This window comes from Pipra filicauda, unplaced genomic scaffold (genome assembly GCF_003945595.2).
Source record: "Pipra filicauda isolate LSUMZ 115617 unplaced genomic scaffold, ASM394559v2 scaffold84_size4826128_pilon, whole genome shotgun sequence".
NCBI lineage: Eukaryota > Metazoa > Chordata > Aves > Passeriformes > Pipridae > Pipra > Pipra filicauda.
This window is the reverse complement of record NW_024105031.1, coordinates 4120016-4138223: the sequence shown is the minus strand read 5'-3', so window position 1 is coordinate 4138223 and position 18208 is coordinate 4120016. Positions and strand designations below refer to the sequence as shown.

The window sequence follows — 18208 nt, the reverse complement described above, 5'->3', positions numbered from 1 at the left end:
AGGAAATAGAAATAATGAACTTACGGCATAAAAAGAAACTACTGTAATCTTCTATCGTTACATCTTTAATTGGAGACTCTTAGGAATAGTCAGGCTAGTACTTAAAATCAAAAAGTTTTGTAATAGCATATAAAAAAGGCAATAAGTGCTGTTGCCAGTCTGGAATATTGGATGGCACTTTTCCAGGATTTAAAATTGCAATATTTTTAAACGTTTACACATTTAGAACAAGCAGAAACCTTTTCCCCTCACCAAAACACCCATTTATAGTTCAGCTTCAATTTATCAAACTCTAACTCTGCTAATTTAACCCGGTGAATGTCTTATTTAAAGAAAAGTTAGAAGTGAGATTGTATATGTCATTTCATTTATATCACCATTTAGCAAAATGACTTACACAGATAAAGAGTAATAGGTGCTTTTTTAATTTGATGTTCACATCTTCACTTTGAGAATCTAAATATGCTGCAATCACTTACACGTATCCTGTGCACTGCCGAGGAATCTTCTGTAAAAGATTGTTACAGTGAGAGCTAGAGTTCACTCTGGAGCTGATAAGAGAGAGGCAATCTCCCACTGCCTTCAGAAGGTAGCTTTTACATACTAAATCTTTCAGCTCTGTGTGGGCAGAATCTCTGAGCTCAGTAAGTCTTGCAGGATGATTTGAAACTGGGTTATTAAGTTGTCTGCTCGTGGCTCCCTTTAAAAACCTGTCTCTGTGCCCTTAATCAAGGCACGAAGATCTTAAATATTGGAAGAGCTCTTGCAAGGTTGTTGTTGCTTTTAAAACAATTTATTTAATCAAGGACTTTACTCTTTTGTTATCCTGTGTCTCTAATTTCTGCTCTTAATTAACTTTCTGAATTTCCTATAAACCTGTTGCTTTGAGGACTTATACCTATGTTAATGTATGATTAGCCGTCTTTCGAGCTTAATTATAATTTCAGTGACTGTCTTTCTTATAAAGTCTTTATTATGAGAAAATGATTTCTGAACAAGATTTTGCAATAAAAGGAATAACAGCAAAACTGTTTCTGCTTAAAACATTTTTTAAAATTATTCTTAGGGACCATATGATTTATTATTGGAACAAACTGGTATTTTTTCTCAAGGCCCATAAACACTGATTTTTCTTGTAACTCATTACAGGAATACTCTACTCATCAGACGCAGTTGCTGGAAACACAGATAGATGTATAAACCAACAGGTATTTCAATTCTTCATAGGTCCAGGTGATTCTTTTGCTTTGATGTGGTTTTGGTGATCCCATACTAACCAAGTTAACGGTAGGCACATATAATTAAGCTAGCCTATTTGGCTTAATCTTAATTCATGTATTAATTCTCACTGATATGAATACATAGGAGTCCTGGTGGAAATATTTAAAATGCTTTGAGATTCTGTCAGTCATAAATACTGACTCCAGGGCTGATCAGACAGCTTGGCAGGTCACTCTGCAATATTTCAAAGCGATTTCTGTTGATTTGCCTTCTCTCTGTGCTGCATGCTATTTAACCTCTGAAAAAACCCCCCTTATTTCTAGGTATATGATATATTCTGCTCTGCAATATGTAATGCTCCAGATCTTTTAGGCCTCTAGCCCTAAAAAGGATTTTTAAGGCTTCTGCATTTCTCTGCCTTGAGAAATGATCAAAGTTGATCATAAATTTAAAGCAACAGTTTGGAATAAGAACTATGAAAACATTTTTTCCTCTTACCAAAACATATTACTATGCTAATTTAAAATTCTTAAGGTGTAGTATTCTCTGACACAGACAAAACAGTTATCTCAGACAACATCTTATCATGCTGTATTTTAAGAGTAGCGACATTATAGCAGTAAGTACGGAAAATAGCTCGACATGTAAAACCAAAGTCCTGTTATGGAAAAACATTTTTTTTTTTGGTTACACATATAATCAAATAAATAATTTAAATTGTCTCAGGTGTACATAACAAGCACAATATGACATACATAAAATAATTATTTTGCTGATGCGATAAAAGGACTTGTTGAAGCAGATAAGCTGTTGTGTCTTTTTACGTCCAAGGAACTGTTGTGTTGGTTTGTGTACTGATTGTTTTGCTCTTATTATGGCTCATGTTGAAGGGGCAATCCTGAAACTTTAAAATAATAGTTCCTCTACTATTTTTCACTAAGATGTTATTTTATTCTGTAATTAAAATTACCGAGAGTCAGCATTTTTTTTATTAGCCATTGCATGGGAAATGCAGCTGTTATTTGCCCTTAGAGAGTTTGGAAAGGGTTGGTTGCACTGGTTTGTAAGTTTCTAGATTGTGATATCGAATGCTATTTTATAAACACAAAGAGATTTTCCAAGGATTTCACTGAAGGCTGTAGGATTTTTGAAGGAAAACGTTGAAAGCTTACAACAATTTCCTTAGCTTAAAAGATGTTTTGCTTTTGGTTCTTGTTTCCATCTTATATTTTTTTGAGAGCTTGTTCAATAAGTCAGTCCCACACACAACTTGAAACACTGTCATCAGCAGTGTTTGTCTAGGTGTGCCATTTTAATAATCTCATCCTTTGAGCCAGCTCATGTCCCTGTCATGCCACCCTGCCACATAAGGTGATTTGAAGGTGTTGGATGCAGCCCCACTTGGCCTCAGAGCTCCACTTAACGGGTGATAAAACCGGCAATGTCTTTAGAAGAAGCCAGAAGGAATGAGATTTGAAATTATTTGGGGAAAAAGTACTACAAAGCCTCTATTACCTTTGCTAGCTGATTCTGCTTTTCTTTGGCTCTGAATGTTTTCATTGCTCTTACTAGGGTACTGAGACCTCTGTTAGTTCAGGAGCTAGACGTGGTTTGATCTCACCTGCAGCTTTCTACCCCACATAAACCCTACAAATAACTTCTATTGCCTTTTTAACTTTTGCAGTGTTTTCTCAAACAGCTTGCTTTGGGCTCATCTCAATTTCTTTCGTTGTCCTTGGGTGCCACCACTCAGTGAACACTTCGATGCAGTTGAAATGCCAATCTCAGTATATTTGTGTGTTTTAAAGTTTTTTGTCTAGGGATGTATTGAGTTTAAACTAGTCATCCTTAAATACACTGCCTAATTTAATACAGAGAAATGTATTTAATTAGGCCGATTTTTCTCATTTAGAGGAAGCTGCCTTTTTGCCTATTTACTTTGTGGGCTTGTGCTTTCAGTTACTCTTTTATTGCATATAAAAAGTGTTGTTCATCACCACTCTTTTCTGATCTGTTTGCAAGTACTCAGAAGTTAATTTGGGGGCTCTGTAGCACAGTAAATGTAATCTGAGATTGAGTTTAGGATGCATTTTATGAAGTGGCTACAACAGTAAGCACTAAATTGAGATTTTACCATATTGTACTCTCTCTCTTTTTTATTTTAATTGTCCTTTTAATCTTTCAGTTCTGGAGTGCTGAAAATACTACCTGCAGAGTAGTATTCTGCCTAAGTAAACACTCAAAGATATGGATGATGATATTAGTAGGTCACTTGGTCATGTATTGATGCTGCAAACCAACTGCCAGTAATTCCGTCATGGGTGAACTAGTTTACTGTCGTTCACAGTCCAAATATACCTCTCACTTAACTTTTAAAAATATTCAACAGCAATAGTCTGTTGCTAGGTAAGGAGCTACAAATTGTGAATGGCTTCAAGTTGTGCCAGGAGGGGTTTAGATTGGATATTAGGAAAAATTTCTTCATCGAAAGGGTTGTCGAGCATTGGAACAGGCTGCCCAGGAAAATGGTTGAGTCACCATCCCTGGAGGTAATTACAAGATGTGTAGATGTGGCAGCTGGGGACATGGTCTCGTAGCGGATTTGGCAGTGCTGGGTTAACAGCTGAACTTGATGATCTTCAGGGACTTTTCTAACCTAAACGATTCTATGATTCTCTAATAGTAAATTATACCTCCACGGATGCTACTCTGAATTAATTTTAGCCAGTTGGTTAAATCTGGGCTTGGTTTTTGTTCTGGTTAGGTCAGTGAATGAGTTTGTCACTAAATATTTTTAGGCACCCAGCAGGAACTCCAAAGGTGACCTGATGGCAAAGAGCCTGGAATTGTGCTTGTCCAGAAATGGCACTGTCTGTATTAGAAATTTGGGCTTGCCAGGACCTCACGTATAGGAAACTTCTCTTGGGATGATTGTAAAATGCAACCTGAAGAAACTAAAAGTGGAGCAATGGAGTAGGAAAAAGATCACCAATTGTTCTGGTCAGAAATATCTTTTATTACCTGTTGTTTAACTGAATTATTGAATGAATGCTTTAGCTAGAAGAAATCTTTATTAAGAGTTTGTGGCAATTTCAGCCACCACATCAACTTCCTTTTTTGTAACATAAAAAAAAGCTCCTTTTGCTGGCCATGGTTGGGGGGAGAGGTGGCATTTGCATATTTTTTTCAAATGTTGAAGAGATCAAGATCAACATCTGTAGAGACTTTGATCATTTTCTAGTGAGTGCACAAAATGATGGAAAAGAAGGGATTCTGTAGTTAAAAACAAGTTGAGAAATTTTCCTTCTTTCCTTACTTTTGCGTCTGTAAGTGTATCTGTGTAATACTTAAAGATTTTTTTATATCTGTTATTAAATACAGTCAGTGTAAGTTTCTTTTACTGGATGTGCAACGGAAAAGTATTTAAAAAAGATAATGGGAGAAAAAAATGAATGATGTAAAACTTAAATCACTTTCTGCAATTCCCATACTGTTCTTTCATTGTTCAGTGCTAATAAACCAGCTCATAGACTCAAGCTTGAAAATAGGTTAAATTCAAGTAATTGATGGTTTATCACAAAAAGTGAGAGAAAGCAGTAATTTCACTGTTTTGATGAGAATCTTTTAAAGACAAACTTCTCTAAATAATTTTCCATGAAACTAGAAAGCGTCAAAAGAGCCATGGGTTTTATGACTGGGTAAGGAGAATTACATTCTTGTGGATTTAAAAAATATCGCAGTAGAGCCTAGTTCTCCACTCACCCCAATACAAATCTGGAGCAACTCTATTGAAATGTGGAGTTACCAACTGCAGTAACACTCATTGAGAAGAAAATTAGATTCACGGGCTCTATTCTGAACATAGCCTATCAGTTGTGCGCTGTGCAAATCCCATTATTAAAGTAATAGCCTTACATGTCACGTTAAGGACGGCTGTTTCCCCAAGATGAACATGTTTGTAGCTGTCCTCATCTTGTGGCTACTTTTTAAGGGGGCAGGGGGATATTGAGAATACTTATTTTCAGCTCAATTAATATTCCTTCCGTGCACTCTCCTTCCTCTCACGCGCTTTATGTGTGGGTGCGCAGTCTGCACTCTCCATCATCTATCTGTCTGTGTCTCTTTGGCTGTGACAGTCTCCACTCTGGCCTCAGGCTTGCATAACATAGATGAAAAGCCCACCAAGATTTTCAGTTAAACATGGCAGGATATAATTCTGTTCCTAAATATGATGTGCATTTTCACTCTTAATGATGCAGCTGTGAATTGGAAGTAACACCTTAGACTTCAGTTATGATTTATTATTATGGAGTTTTTGGGTTTTCTTTTCAGTTTTGGAAAAAAAAATAGATAGAGGGGGAAAGAAGTGGGGAGGCAGCGTAGCTCAGAAGCGTTAATAAATTGGAGTATTTGTTTGCAGCACTGGAAAGCAAGACCCAGGCCATTCCAGCATCTTGCACAGTTCCCAAGCTGACCTGACAGCGAGAACAAAGTCTTTGAGAAATGGGGAAGAATATCATCACTGCCTGAGCTACGCTGATTTTTTTTTTTTAAATAGCAATCAACAGGGAATTTTGGATGAAGAAAAACACTGTAAAGAGTGATAAATAGACAGTATCCAGTGTACAACCCCCACTTTCCTCAGCCCTAATCATGTATGCTTGCTTCCAGTTTTCTTCATTTGGCCCAGGATATGTGGGGTGAGCTCTGTTACTTTTGAAAGTGGTATAAATCCATTGACTTCTCGGAAACTGTGTGGAGTGAGGGTATGGCCCACTGTTGTTTACTAATGGCACACAATGGGCAACTTCTGTGTATAATCTTTTCTGAGAGGATAGAACAAATATTTTTAGGCCTTATAAGAACTCTGGTGTGCAAAGGTTCTCTGGACCCTTAACAATCCAGAGGTTAATTTAAAAAAAAAATGAAACAAACCCACAGCTATTATTTCATTGCCAAACATTTTTAAAAAGCACTATTTATGTAGGCCCTATATAAGCACACATTGTTTCATGTTCCTTCTGCTGGCTTTGCGTTTGACTAAACCATTATTCTCAGAGTGCTGCTGTGCTGAGATCATCAGTGATGATGGTGTGAAAACAAACAAGTTTTAGCATGAGGAGTCACTATATAATTTGACAAGGAGGTTGTCAGCACCAAAACATCCACATTAATTTCATCTCTGGTCAAAGCAAAATAAAAATCAGATGGCTAGTGGGAAACAATACATTCTTAGGAGGAAGGGAAGGGGACTGGATCTAATTCTGCAAGGTACTGTGTCAACCAAAAGGAGGACCCATCTCAATTGCCATTGAAGTCAATGGGTGTTGAGGGCACTCAGGACCACTGGCATTGTGTCCTTTTTCTCCGAAGTTTAGTAAAACTGCTGACATGAAACTAAATTCCTTATTAATTCAAACTGCTAGCAAGTTCTTGGGAGAAAAGCTCTTTTTGTTAAAGGTTGAGATATGCTCCATCTCTTCAACAGAGAGCTGAAAAAGTACATATTCTAATTCTGTAGCCTTCAAGGAGTCCTTCAACATGAAGAGTTCTGCATATACCTTAATGGTACAAAAGTCCTACTTCAGAGAAAAACATTTCTGACCTCTGTTACATTACACAAAATAGGGAGACAGCTTCCTATTTTGTTCTATTGAAAGAACAAATATGATCTTTAATATTATCAAGAATGATTTTGTATTCCCTAGTGTTAAATTAAAAAGCTTTGGTACTAATGAATGCAGCTACATGTAGTCAAATAGGTGCTGTGAAAAATAATCAGATATGTGAATGCCCCCCAACTTTTTTTTTTTGTTCCTCAGTGGAAAATTATGGTGAGCTGTTTTTAACAGAAACAGTTAAAGTCAATGAATCCCAGATGAGTCAACTAACTTAATAATACCCTAAAATTTAGGAGTTCCAGATAATTTATTTTACTGCTATACTGTGGCCTTACCTTTGAACCTCTTACTGCATTATCTAAGTTGACTGCAGCTTGCAGGATACACAAGGAAACACTATGGAAAACATTGCTCCCTCTGTAGCAATCAGAATGTTACATTTTTTTTTTCTCTCTCATGCTGTCTGATTCTATACAATTTTTCTTGCCAAAAAGTTCTTATTCCAAAATATTAAGACAGCCTATTTCTAGGCTGTCAGTCTTCCAGTTTTCATTTCAGAGTTTTGAGTCAGTGCAGTGTCAGCCAAAAACTTTTCAACTGACTGAAAATTTTTAGGGACAGAATGAGCTTAGAAGAAATATTTTCAGCATTGTAATTAATTCTAAATTAATTTATAATGAGGACAATAAGAGATAGGATGATGGCTGTTTCATTAAGCTAGTCATGAAAATATATCGGATTTTCTTTTTAAATTTGTATTTGCTGTGTTGATTTCAAAGGTACTGAGGATGCCTTGCAAGGTAAGGGTCAGTTCGACATACTGTGTATGCAGAGCTCCTTGTTATACATCTTCTTTTGAGGAAATAGCCTTCTTTGAACAGGGGAAGATGTGACATTGGGAGTGCTGCTGAGCCCTGTGGCCACGTTGCGTGGTATGGCAGCCTGCGATGCACAGCGGGTGTGACTGTGGCAGTGAGATCTGCCTCACGCCTCTCCCCATTAGCAAAATTGCAGCCATCAGGGTTCAGGTGCTTTCAGAAAGCCCAAGCAAGATTTCAAACAAGTCTCTCACTTGGCTCCACTGCTAGAAAATACTGGATAGTGAATTGCCCTTGTTTCCATTTATAGAGGTGTTAGTGCAGTGTAGCACCTGAAATGGGCAGGTGTTGCATGGAGAACACATTTTGTAAAATATCAGTTGTTTGTAGGCTCACATCACAGAATTTTAAGAGCAAAACCAAGTCTGCAATCTGGCAACTGGTCCTACATACTGTAGGACTTTTTTTAGCCTTTTGTAATTCTGTGGATAGCACTTTCCTCACATAGCCGGTGCCTTCCTACTAATCATCCTCAAAATATATGATAAAAAAGCATCATCCTTTTGGTGCCTAGATTAAAATGCCAGTTATTTCTCCATTTAATGACCAACTCTGCTTGGAGCCACCTGTGCTCTCAAGAATGGTGTATGAGATGGCCTCAAAACTGGCAAGGTCCTGACAGAGCCTGCTGTCTCTTTCTAAATCCCATATTTAGCATAGAGGGGATTTCCTTACCGTTGCATAGAGAAGACAGTTGGGCCACAGAGTTCTTCTCTTCACCTTTTCAATCCTGAGTTAAATCAATTAGCAGTTGCCAGGGGTAAGGTAGGTGCCCTGTGAGCAGCAGTTTTGGAGAGGAGTACACCTGGCCTGTGCAGCCACGCTGGTGACATTTTCTGAGGCAAAAATTATTCACCAAAGACTTTGACACAAAGTACTTCACTAAAAAGCACGGAAGCCTGAAAGTGTTCACAGTTACATATCAAATTTTGTGAGTAGCTTCAGCCAAAATAAAAGGGGAGGAAAATATGTGAAAAAGTCAAAATACTCTCTTTCAACATTTTTTCAAAATGAGATACATCTCCTTTGAAGATTGACTTATATTAAGGAAGACATAAGGCACTACATCTTTCAGAGATTTTTTTTTTTTATTGAATAAAGTCTTTTAGGTTGATGCAAACACTTTTATGTTATCTGTTTTTATTTGTCTGCTCTTGGTTTAGGGGGCTTGGGTCTCTTTATCTTCCTTGTCTGAACAATATAATTCTGTTCATGTAAGACAGGGACAAGCTCCTGGAAAGCTGTATTGGTAGAAAACTTTTAAATGGCTGGGTAGAGGCCTTTTTTTGGCCATACCTCCCAAGTATTTCCTAAGACTTGGTCTGATCTGTTTTGATCTGACTGGAACAGAGAAGATTATTGCCTTCCCTGGAGGGCAGTGCAAAATTGACTCAATCAACTGATGGGATCAGAAAAAAATTGGCTGAAAGAAACCGTCTTTGTACAGCAACTTTGCTGAGAGTAAATTCAGTAGAGGCTGTCTTCTACTAAGAATGCCGTCAGAAATACTTTGGACTTTTTTTCCATTAAATAATTGCGTAATCGTTAAATTCATAATTTGGAGAAAATGAAGAAATAGTCTCTTTTGGTTATGCTACTGGCTTAGGTTTTTAGGTTTTTTAGGTTTTTAGGTTTTTTTTAAAATTTATTTCTTCTTTACAGGAAATGTAGATATCTTAAATGGAAACATCTTATCGGGAAGGCCTAGATTAATTTACATATTCAAGGATGGATTAGAGATGAGCTGAAGGAATAATTAATGTTTCCTGGGTACAGCTTTTTTTTTTTTTTTTTTTGGCTTTGAGCATATTAGTTTCTCATTTTTTATCATGAGACATAGTGGGTTTTGATGAGGAAGAAATTCTTGTTTATTCTAGTTGTGTGGAATTGCTTTTCTTAAATCATGTGTAGTATTTAATCTTCATGTGATGGCTCTTTAACTTGTCTTTTCAAGTGTGTGTTTTGGTGGCTTGATGGTATGTAGAACATTTCCTTCCTGTACTTCAGCATTTCTAACCAAAAATCTGAGTATGTTTGAAACCTTAGCTTATTCACACTTCCTAATCATAATCCCCTTGGTTTCCTTGTCAGCACCTTTGTGGTATTTCTCTGGACACCTCTATCTAATATCTCCAGAGGTTATTCTACAGAGTAACCTTTGACAAGATCTATTACTTACTACTTACCGCTTTTAACAAGGTGAAAAGAGGTCAGTCTCTGTAAAAAGCAGGCATTATTAGAAGACTGCTGTAGAGTCTCTTGGTGGCTTGTACATCTCTTCTGGCAACACTGAAAATCAGTTAAGCCACCTCCTCTACAGCACAAAGTAAATTACATTTATGACTGGATATGACTCTATGTAGGTAACATATGTCCTTGGGAAAGTGGTTACTTCGTGCATTACAAAGCTCCAGGTTCTTTGTCAAGGTTGTAGCATACTGATGCACCCACTGGAATCTGTTTTTGCTGTCAGCTTCAAGGGTAACAGGACTTCAGGCTGTTAGTTTCTGTATGATCCATTTAACTGAATTCCATGGCCAATGCTAATGATGTTTGCTGCTGCAAGGGTTGAATTGGTAATTTGGTTACACCTCCTGTCAGAGTTCAGGATCTTCTAAATGAGAGCTGGTGTTGTCTGTTTCTTTAACCAAATTAAGATGCAAAATCTACCTCTTTCTGATTTGAAAGAACGGATTGCAAAATCTCACTTAGTCAAAAGAGTAACTATATGATCCTTTTGGCTGATGTACAAAGTCTTAGAAATGAGACAAAACATATTTTCTCTCAGATTAATTAAAAAGATGAGAAATTGTTCAGGAGAGTTTAGACAGATCCCAGAAGTATTGAAAATACAATTTAAAATGAATGTCTAGTCAATTTATCTGCATGCATCCTCTAAAACATGAATGAAAAATCTTTCCAGGGAGCTTTGAAATTTCTTAGTCTGGGATTTTGCCAATGAAGGATGATGATATTTTTAGTCTGGTTCTATCAGTTACTTACCACATTGTGTTCCTTCATGGTTTCTGTACATGTAACTCTTACAAAAACTACTGGTATACCTTTCATATGCAAATAGCTATAGTACAGGGAAAACCCCACACTATCCGAGTTTAACAATAAAGATTTTTTCCTCTCAACCCCAGACACTGAAAACCAGCTAACTTTTTGATAACATGGCTTTCACTTTCTGTCCAGAGTCTATCAATTAAGCACATGCAGCCAGTGCCTGAAATGCTTTGTCTTGGAGTAGAGTTTAAATTTGATTTACCTATTGGGAGCCCATTGCCACATGACTACTGTACATGTATGGCCTGGGCAGCTGGGGTGGAGCTCTTCGCAAAAATTAGGCATAATAACTGTCTTGAGAATATTAGAAGATATATAGGAAGAGCAGGTTATAAATGTGAAATGTATATTACTTATTTTTGCTTCAAATAAGAAAATGAAAAATGAAGAGAAATAATGCTTTTTTTCTTTGGTATGATCATATAGAGGTTAAAATATAAACTGCTAAGGCAAAACAACTTTCTGCAAGATGAAAAAGAGATTTCCTTGGAGTGTTGTGGTTCCTGATGTTCTACTTGTTTCCTGTGTCAGCAACCTCTCAAAAATTAATTCACTAAGAATTTACTTTTAGGAGTGTTTGGCATATTTCTTTTTTCCAAACCCACTCTTTATTTTTCAGCACCCAGATAAGTCCATTTTTTTTTTTTTGGTGGAGTGGTGATGATGATGGTGTAATTTTAATTTTATTTTTAATTGCATCTTCCCCTTTGGTTCAAACTCCTTGTAGTTGGAGATTTAGTAATTTACCAAACAAATTGGCCTTCATCTTAAGTGTTAACTTTAACCATGGGATACAGCTTTTAATTTTAAGGGCTCTGATCTTGCTGAGATGAGCAAGTGTTTGCAAAATGTTTCTTTGAGACTGAACTCTAGAGAATGAGACCAAGAGGTTGTGAGGCATCTGGATACATCAACATGGCAGACCAGGAGAGGAATATACAAATCCTTACTAACAGAGAGATGGAAGAGCTGCCAGACAGTTTTCTGGTCTGTTTTTGGAGTGAGAAATGTAAAGACTACCTAGTGGAGACTTTGGAGGCAGGAGGTGGTGTAGGACCAGAATCAGACTAGCCAACAGTGGGTGAAATCTGCTTCTTTCCCAAAGCCTTCTGGTTTTGTGGAGGCTCTGAAAAAAGCCATAAAGTCATCATCCACAGGTGGAATCCATCCCTGCTAGCAGCTGTTGAACTTTCACAGTAAACCTAAGTCTTAACACAAATTTAGTGCTTTGTGCATTTTAAGTTCCTGCCACCAAAGTAAGGTGCTGCCAGAATAGAAAGAAATTACTGTCCTATTTTGTCTATGATATGTTAACTCACAGTTGATGAATGACATCCGATTTATATTCTGTCTGAAAAGCTTGTATATGTGCTTCTTTATTTGTTTATTTTACTTTTCCCCCAGACTAGCCACAAAAAACTTACTGCTCATCAGTGTAAAATCTTGCACTGACTGAAGGTGGAATTCCATGTACAATTGCCAAAAGGAAAAAAAAAAGCAGAGGCTGTAGTGAGAGAGAAAAGGAAAAAAAGATGATATCTCTTTCTCTTTATTCCCGTTTATGCTTTTATGCTTCCTTTTACTCACGATTTTCAAATATTATCAATGTTAGAAATGGTACGTGTCCCATTTTTGTTGCATTAATGCTATAAGGTGGATTTATATGGATTTTAGTTTTCTTCAGGCAAGACAAAAGCCTCTGCATGATGGACAAGCTATCACTTAGAACCAAACTCCTGCTCATCAGTTCCCTGAACCAAGTGGTAGGTGGCACACAGCTTTGCTCCAGTCCCCAAATTTGGTGGCTGGGCAGTCTCTCTGCTGAACTACCAAACCCCTTATTAAGTGTAAAAGACTGTGAAGCTGTAAATACAGAGACAGTAAGTAGTTGCAGTGGAAGGTAAAGGCCAAAGAAGTTTAAAGGAGTTCAAAGAAAAGAAGGAAAAGACTCTATAAATCCTTGTGAGTGTGATGACTGAGAAGATGAATTCCCTTGGTTGGGAAGATTTAGACCAATTTAAGTGCATCTTAGATTTTCTGTAAGGTACCTGTGTGACAGTTAACTTTAAGCAGATCAAATCACAGCTACAGATCTGTTAACAGTGGAGAAATTCACAGCTCACTCTCTCTCCTCCACATGTACCTATGAGGAGTCCAAAAAAAAAGGCTTTCTTTCCAAAATGTTCGCTTTAATTTTAAGTTTTGCAAACTTGGAAATGGGAGGTCTGCTTGGCCTAGGTGGGTGCTTGCTTGTCTCCATGGGTACGGCTTTTTAAAGCAATTTTTGATGATGTGCTTGGTTTGAATTAGCTGGAGCAGAAACCCGGAACGTGAGGCTGAGGCTCTTCATCAAGAGTTTGGGCTGTGTTAGCTTTTGTCACTCATGCATCTCCTGATGAGGAGGATGTATCTCTCCTCCCTTCACTGGTACCTGCTGGATAAGGGAAAGGCACATCCCTTGCCCTGCCTTTTCCTGTAACTTTCTTGGTAAGCAGTCTGCCTGGGCTCCCTACGTGAGCACAAGCTGTGGCACATGTATAGGGGAATGCCCCCAACTCTAAGGTCATAAAAATTTTGTCTAAACATGATGTGCTACAGTGTTTCTAACAGGAAAGATCAGCTTATCGGTGCAGAAGAGGTATTTGCAGATTTCTGAAGGTATTCAGTGGTGGTAGGACTTGTGGTAGGTGGGTGAATATTCCTTCTTCATAAGCTGGAGGATAGGATTTTCCTTTCTGGTAGACCATGCTCAAGTGACGAGCAGCTCTGTGCTCCTAGAGCAGCATCTTCTGGTGGCCTTTTGTGCTCTGTTTCTCAAGGCTGCTGAAAAAAATTTGGAGGAAACAGCCCCAGGTGAATTGGAAGAAGGGTAAAAGTGTGGAAATGTGATATTTCCCAATCATGATGTTCTTAGCCCCTCCCGTGTCTCCAGGATAAAGTTAATTTGCCATAAGATAAGTAGATTTTCTTATCATGAAAGAATAATCCAGAACAACTTTGGCTTTAATTTCAAAGCAAAGGGAAAATGCGAGTTCAGATCAATCAGGAAGTTGGTGAAGGTATTTTGTGTCAAAAGACAAGTTCTTTTTTGGCTGTAAATATTGTTACACTATTTATAATATAGTACTGTTGTTTATATTTCTAACTTTTTGCCCATTAGAACAAATTTACTTTCAAGATGATTAAATGCTTTTAATTTTTTAACATCCTCTTTACCTGGTTGTGTAGTGATTGTGATTTCTTACGGAATAAGTCATTCAGGTTAGGTGATTCTGCTGTGCCAGCTGGATGAAAGACCTTGCAGTAAATTGGTGTGGTATTAAACCAGATTGCTGCTGTTTCTACTGTTGAGCTGGGACTCTGCTCTAAGACACTTGTAATTTCTGCATTTCCAAAGGCTTGGAAAAATACTCTCATGAAAAACTAAACATAGTGAGTAATGAAGGCTAAAATTGTTTATACTAATCACATCAATTGGAAAATGATCTTCACTCAGCAACTCTTCTACCAGCAAATTAAGACAGTAAGTGAGTATGTTGGTGTTAGGGACTGGCTTTACTTTCTAGCAACTTCTAGCAGTCTCTTGTCCTGTATTGTGCCTCAAAACAATGAGTGCATCTTGTCTTCCTCTGTGTGAGGGCTTTTCTTCTCAGTTATATGGTTTGTGTAAAAAAACATTACTATGTATACGCTGTAATTTGTTGCAGTCTATCCAGCAGAAGTCCGAGTTTGTGGTCTGTGTTATCTGGGCTTTTGACTGCAGGCTATGCACACCTGCTTGTACTTCAGTGGTGCCTCTTCACATCACTAAACATAGTTTTTAGTTACCTTTTACAGGCTTCTTTAGATGAAAGTTTGAAAACCTGGAGGAACTTTTTGCATAGTTTTCTAAGTAGTTGGAAGGAAGAAAATCAGAGCACTTCCAAGGAAAATACTAGAGAGTTTCGCTAAAATTGCGAGCGGGCATTTTCCAGTGCTTAATGCTGTTGTAAGCCTCCCTGTCAGACGAATTGATGCTCAGCTGCGGTTGGCGTAGCGCGGCTCGGCATTAAACGCGAGTCGGATTCGCTGTGCCGGATTCCCAGGCCCTCTCCCTGCTCCCGCTCGCCAGCAGAGGCTGCTGCCAGCCCGCGCCTGGCGGCGGGAAGGGGCGGGGATCCACCGGCCCCGCCACGGCCCCGCCCGGGCAGCGGCTCTGGCGGCGCCGTGCCAGCTCCCGGGCACCGGCAGTTCGTGGGGATGCGTGGATAGATGAATGGATGGGTGGGCTCACCCAGGGTGCCACGGGGTACACACGCAGTAACACGCGCAAGAACTGACCCACGCCGCTTCAGAGGCGAATGTTTCCTGCTCACTGAACAAAACCCTGGTGGAAAGGGGGCTTATAAAGAGAACTGTTGAGTTCGCGTTAAGAACTCGGGGCATTTTTCTGCTATGTACATTTTCAATCCATTCTGTCTATTCTTTCTGCAGCGATGTTTGGTCTAAAGCAAGCTCTCATCTATCAGTTTGTTTCATGTGTTCGAGCATGCAGTAACCCAGGGGACTCGACGTCAGACGGACATAAATCTCTCTGAAGAGCAGGGGAGCTACTCAGAGAACCGACTGTTTGCAAGATCAAGATTAAAAGCCAATGAATTAATGTGTTTCTGCTATGGGGCATTAAAAACAGTTTGCATTAACAGGGATCCCAGTATTTTTGTGCTAATATGCTACTCTTTTTAAAAAACTGAGCATTGTCGGTGTCAGTGATTGTTTAGTACAGAGCCGGTTTTTTTTTCCCCAGGAGTGCATGGAGTTTAGTCAGCAAGATTTAGATCTTGGGCTTGTTCTCTCAGCATAGTTGTAAATCATTCCTAAATCTTAAGGAGAGGTTCCACAAATTCCACTGACTTTCAATGTAAGACTTCACATCCAACAACATTGATTTATTTAAGTATAGTCTCATGCCTTTTGAGAACATATCATCTGTTTAAATTGTGTTTACTGTGTGGAAGAAGTCAGCATTTTCCTGGTGAATTATAGAAAAATGATAGCCTGACTTACACTGTAAGTGACACCTGTTTAGGAATAATTTGTTAATTGCAACTTTGAGGTTGATTCTTGTGTTCTTCAACTGAATAGGTTTAGTTAACATCACATACTAATTTACTGAATAGCTACTCAGTCTAATGCAAACCTAATAACATGTAATTACCTGCTGCAGTTACTCCGCTCTGTTTGCAGGGTTCAGCTCTGGAGAAGAGGGAGGTAGAAATACATGGGATAGAGAGGAGGTCATATTCTCCACTGGTGTAAAGTTAGGTTATTCATTCATGTCAAGAGATTGCAGCTTGTAAATCTGCCACCCACTAGCTCAGTGTTGGAAGCCTTTCTCTGAAGTAGCTCTGGTGAGGTACAGTCTGGGCTTCCTGCAAAGAGGGCTTGCTGGAATTAGCCTACAACTGCAGTGCTGGCGTTTGCATAACTGCTCTTCTGAAGCATGTAACATCTTCATTTAAGTCTAATTACATTCCTAACAGCTGGCCCATGAAGTCGATTGAAAATTTTTCCTAGTGAGACAAAGGGAATTTAGTATTTTTTGTGAAGTAATTCTTCGTATCTTCTTTCTATGTCCTGTTTGAACATGGAATATGTGTCTGACATTATAGCAGGCTATGTATATGCACGAATGTACTTTTGGTAATGTTATTTACTTAGTATACATGTAAAATTGTTAACTGTGAATGTGAGACTTCAAAGTGAAGCTGGGCACATGACTGAAAATTGAAGGTACTGTGTTGTATGCACAGTGCTCTCACTGTTGTCAGCTGGAGCTGTAGGTGCTCAGTCAGTGAGAAGAAATTTGCTTAAGACCCATGTACTGCTGTTGCAGGCCAGATTTCAGTCTATGAAAAGCTTTATGCAATTGTAGTGAGCCCTTTTATTGGTAATATTTATTTTCTTTGCACAGTATTTTTTCACGGCATGTGCTGCCATACACACCAGTAACACAGGTACTGCATAGTGATACCTCCGGTTTAGTGCAAGACCTTTAAGTTATATTCTAGCAATGCACAAGAAAAGGTGTAATTGGTCATTTTATTGTAGGAAATAGATTTATTTACATACAAAAGTGTGTAAGTAAATGTATACCAAGGGGTACAGTATGTACAGTACATACAGGAGAGTAATGATTCCAGTGTTTGTAATAGATTTCCCAGTTGCTAGAAGGTCTATGATGGTAATGCATTTGGCTACAACAAGGACAACTGTGAGAGAAAAACTTTTGTTATAGCTCTCCCCTATGGTACAAAACATTCTACTGGGAAACTGGAGAGGGACTCCTGCTGAGAAGGGGCAGTGGCCACTACTTAGTATGTGGGTATTTCATGTATGATATTCTGCGTATTACATGAGTGGACAGCATGTTGCTGAGAGAAGCTACTTTTAGTGAGATAACTAATTAAAGGAGGGGTACTGCAGCTTTCACTGTCACTAAGTCCAGGTACATATAAAGCATATGCATGAGCTGTAGTTCCTTGGGCGATCTCAGAAGTGAGTTTGGGTTGTTTTGTTTATCTGGGGGAGACAGGGTTGTTGCTCACTTATGACTGGGCTTGAGAGTGAAGTGCTGAGATTTCTCTAGTCTGTCTTAGCCACTAGATCCTTCTCAATTTTCCATCCTCTTTTGTTTTTATTTTATTTTTTTTTTTAGTCTGCCTGTTTTCACTATTCGACTTACAGGCTTCCCTCCACTCCCACTCCCTGTGCAAGGCTGGATTTTGACCGAGTACAAGCATTACATTGCTGATGCATATCAAATCTGGAACGACGGTCAAATACTCTACCCACTTGTGTCTGGCTGTTTCTTGGGGGTCTTGGATTTCTTAGGATTTAGCACTGAGTCCCCATGTCCAAAGCAGGAAGTTGTATTGCTTTTCTATTTCAGCTTACCAGTTTTCAGTCACTTACTCTGCTGCGTTTAGGAATAGCTGAAATTGATTCTTACAGTCCTGAAATGGCTCTTCTTTAACATTTTTCTACAGTGGTGACAACACTAATACATGAGTCTCTCCTCGTGTCTGGTCCAGTTTACAGTAGGCAAGGCTGGTGCCCTTTGTGCTTATATTTGGTAGCCAATAGATGCGGTTGTGTGCCAGACCTACTTTTTCCCCATAAACTAAGATGCCTCAGCTGGTGCTAATGGGTTTTGACTCCTTTGCTGTGCTTTTTTTCTCAGCAGTTTTGAATTGGTGTACATGCCCTGATTTATTTTTTTTTCTCTTTTTTGCTAAGGTGGCTGATCTAGTCTTTGCTAGTTTCTACTGATACAGTGCTTTTTTGCAGCATTACTGGATTCAGTAGCTCTCTGCATTTTAGCATGGGTTATTTTGCTTGGCTGTACCTTGTCTTCTAGGTGTTCTTGTCTTTGCAACT

The 18208-nt window shown here is 38.6% G+C and overlaps 1 protein-coding gene and 1 long non-coding RNA gene across 8 annotated transcripts in view; both read left to right on the top strand.

Moving 5' to 3' along the window:
- Nucleotides 1–18208, top strand: part of CREB5 (cAMP responsive element binding protein 5) — a 248726-nt gene that overhangs the window by 2989 nt on the left and 227529 nt on the right. For all 7 annotated transcript variants that reach the window (XM_027723788.2, XM_039390640.1, XM_039390641.1 and 4 more), the window contains one exon: nucleotides 1150–1208. In XM_027723788.2, coding sequence (XP_027579589.1) covers nucleotides 1150–1208 — 59 coding nt within the window. The remainder of the gene's footprint in view (nucleotides 1–1149; nucleotides 1209–18208) is intronic.
- Nucleotides 12471–15471, top strand: LOC120325145. Its single transcript, XR_005567024.1, has 2 exons — nucleotides 12471–12552; nucleotides 15263–15471. It is a non-coding gene; the product is annotated as an uncharacterized LOC120325145 (long non-coding RNA).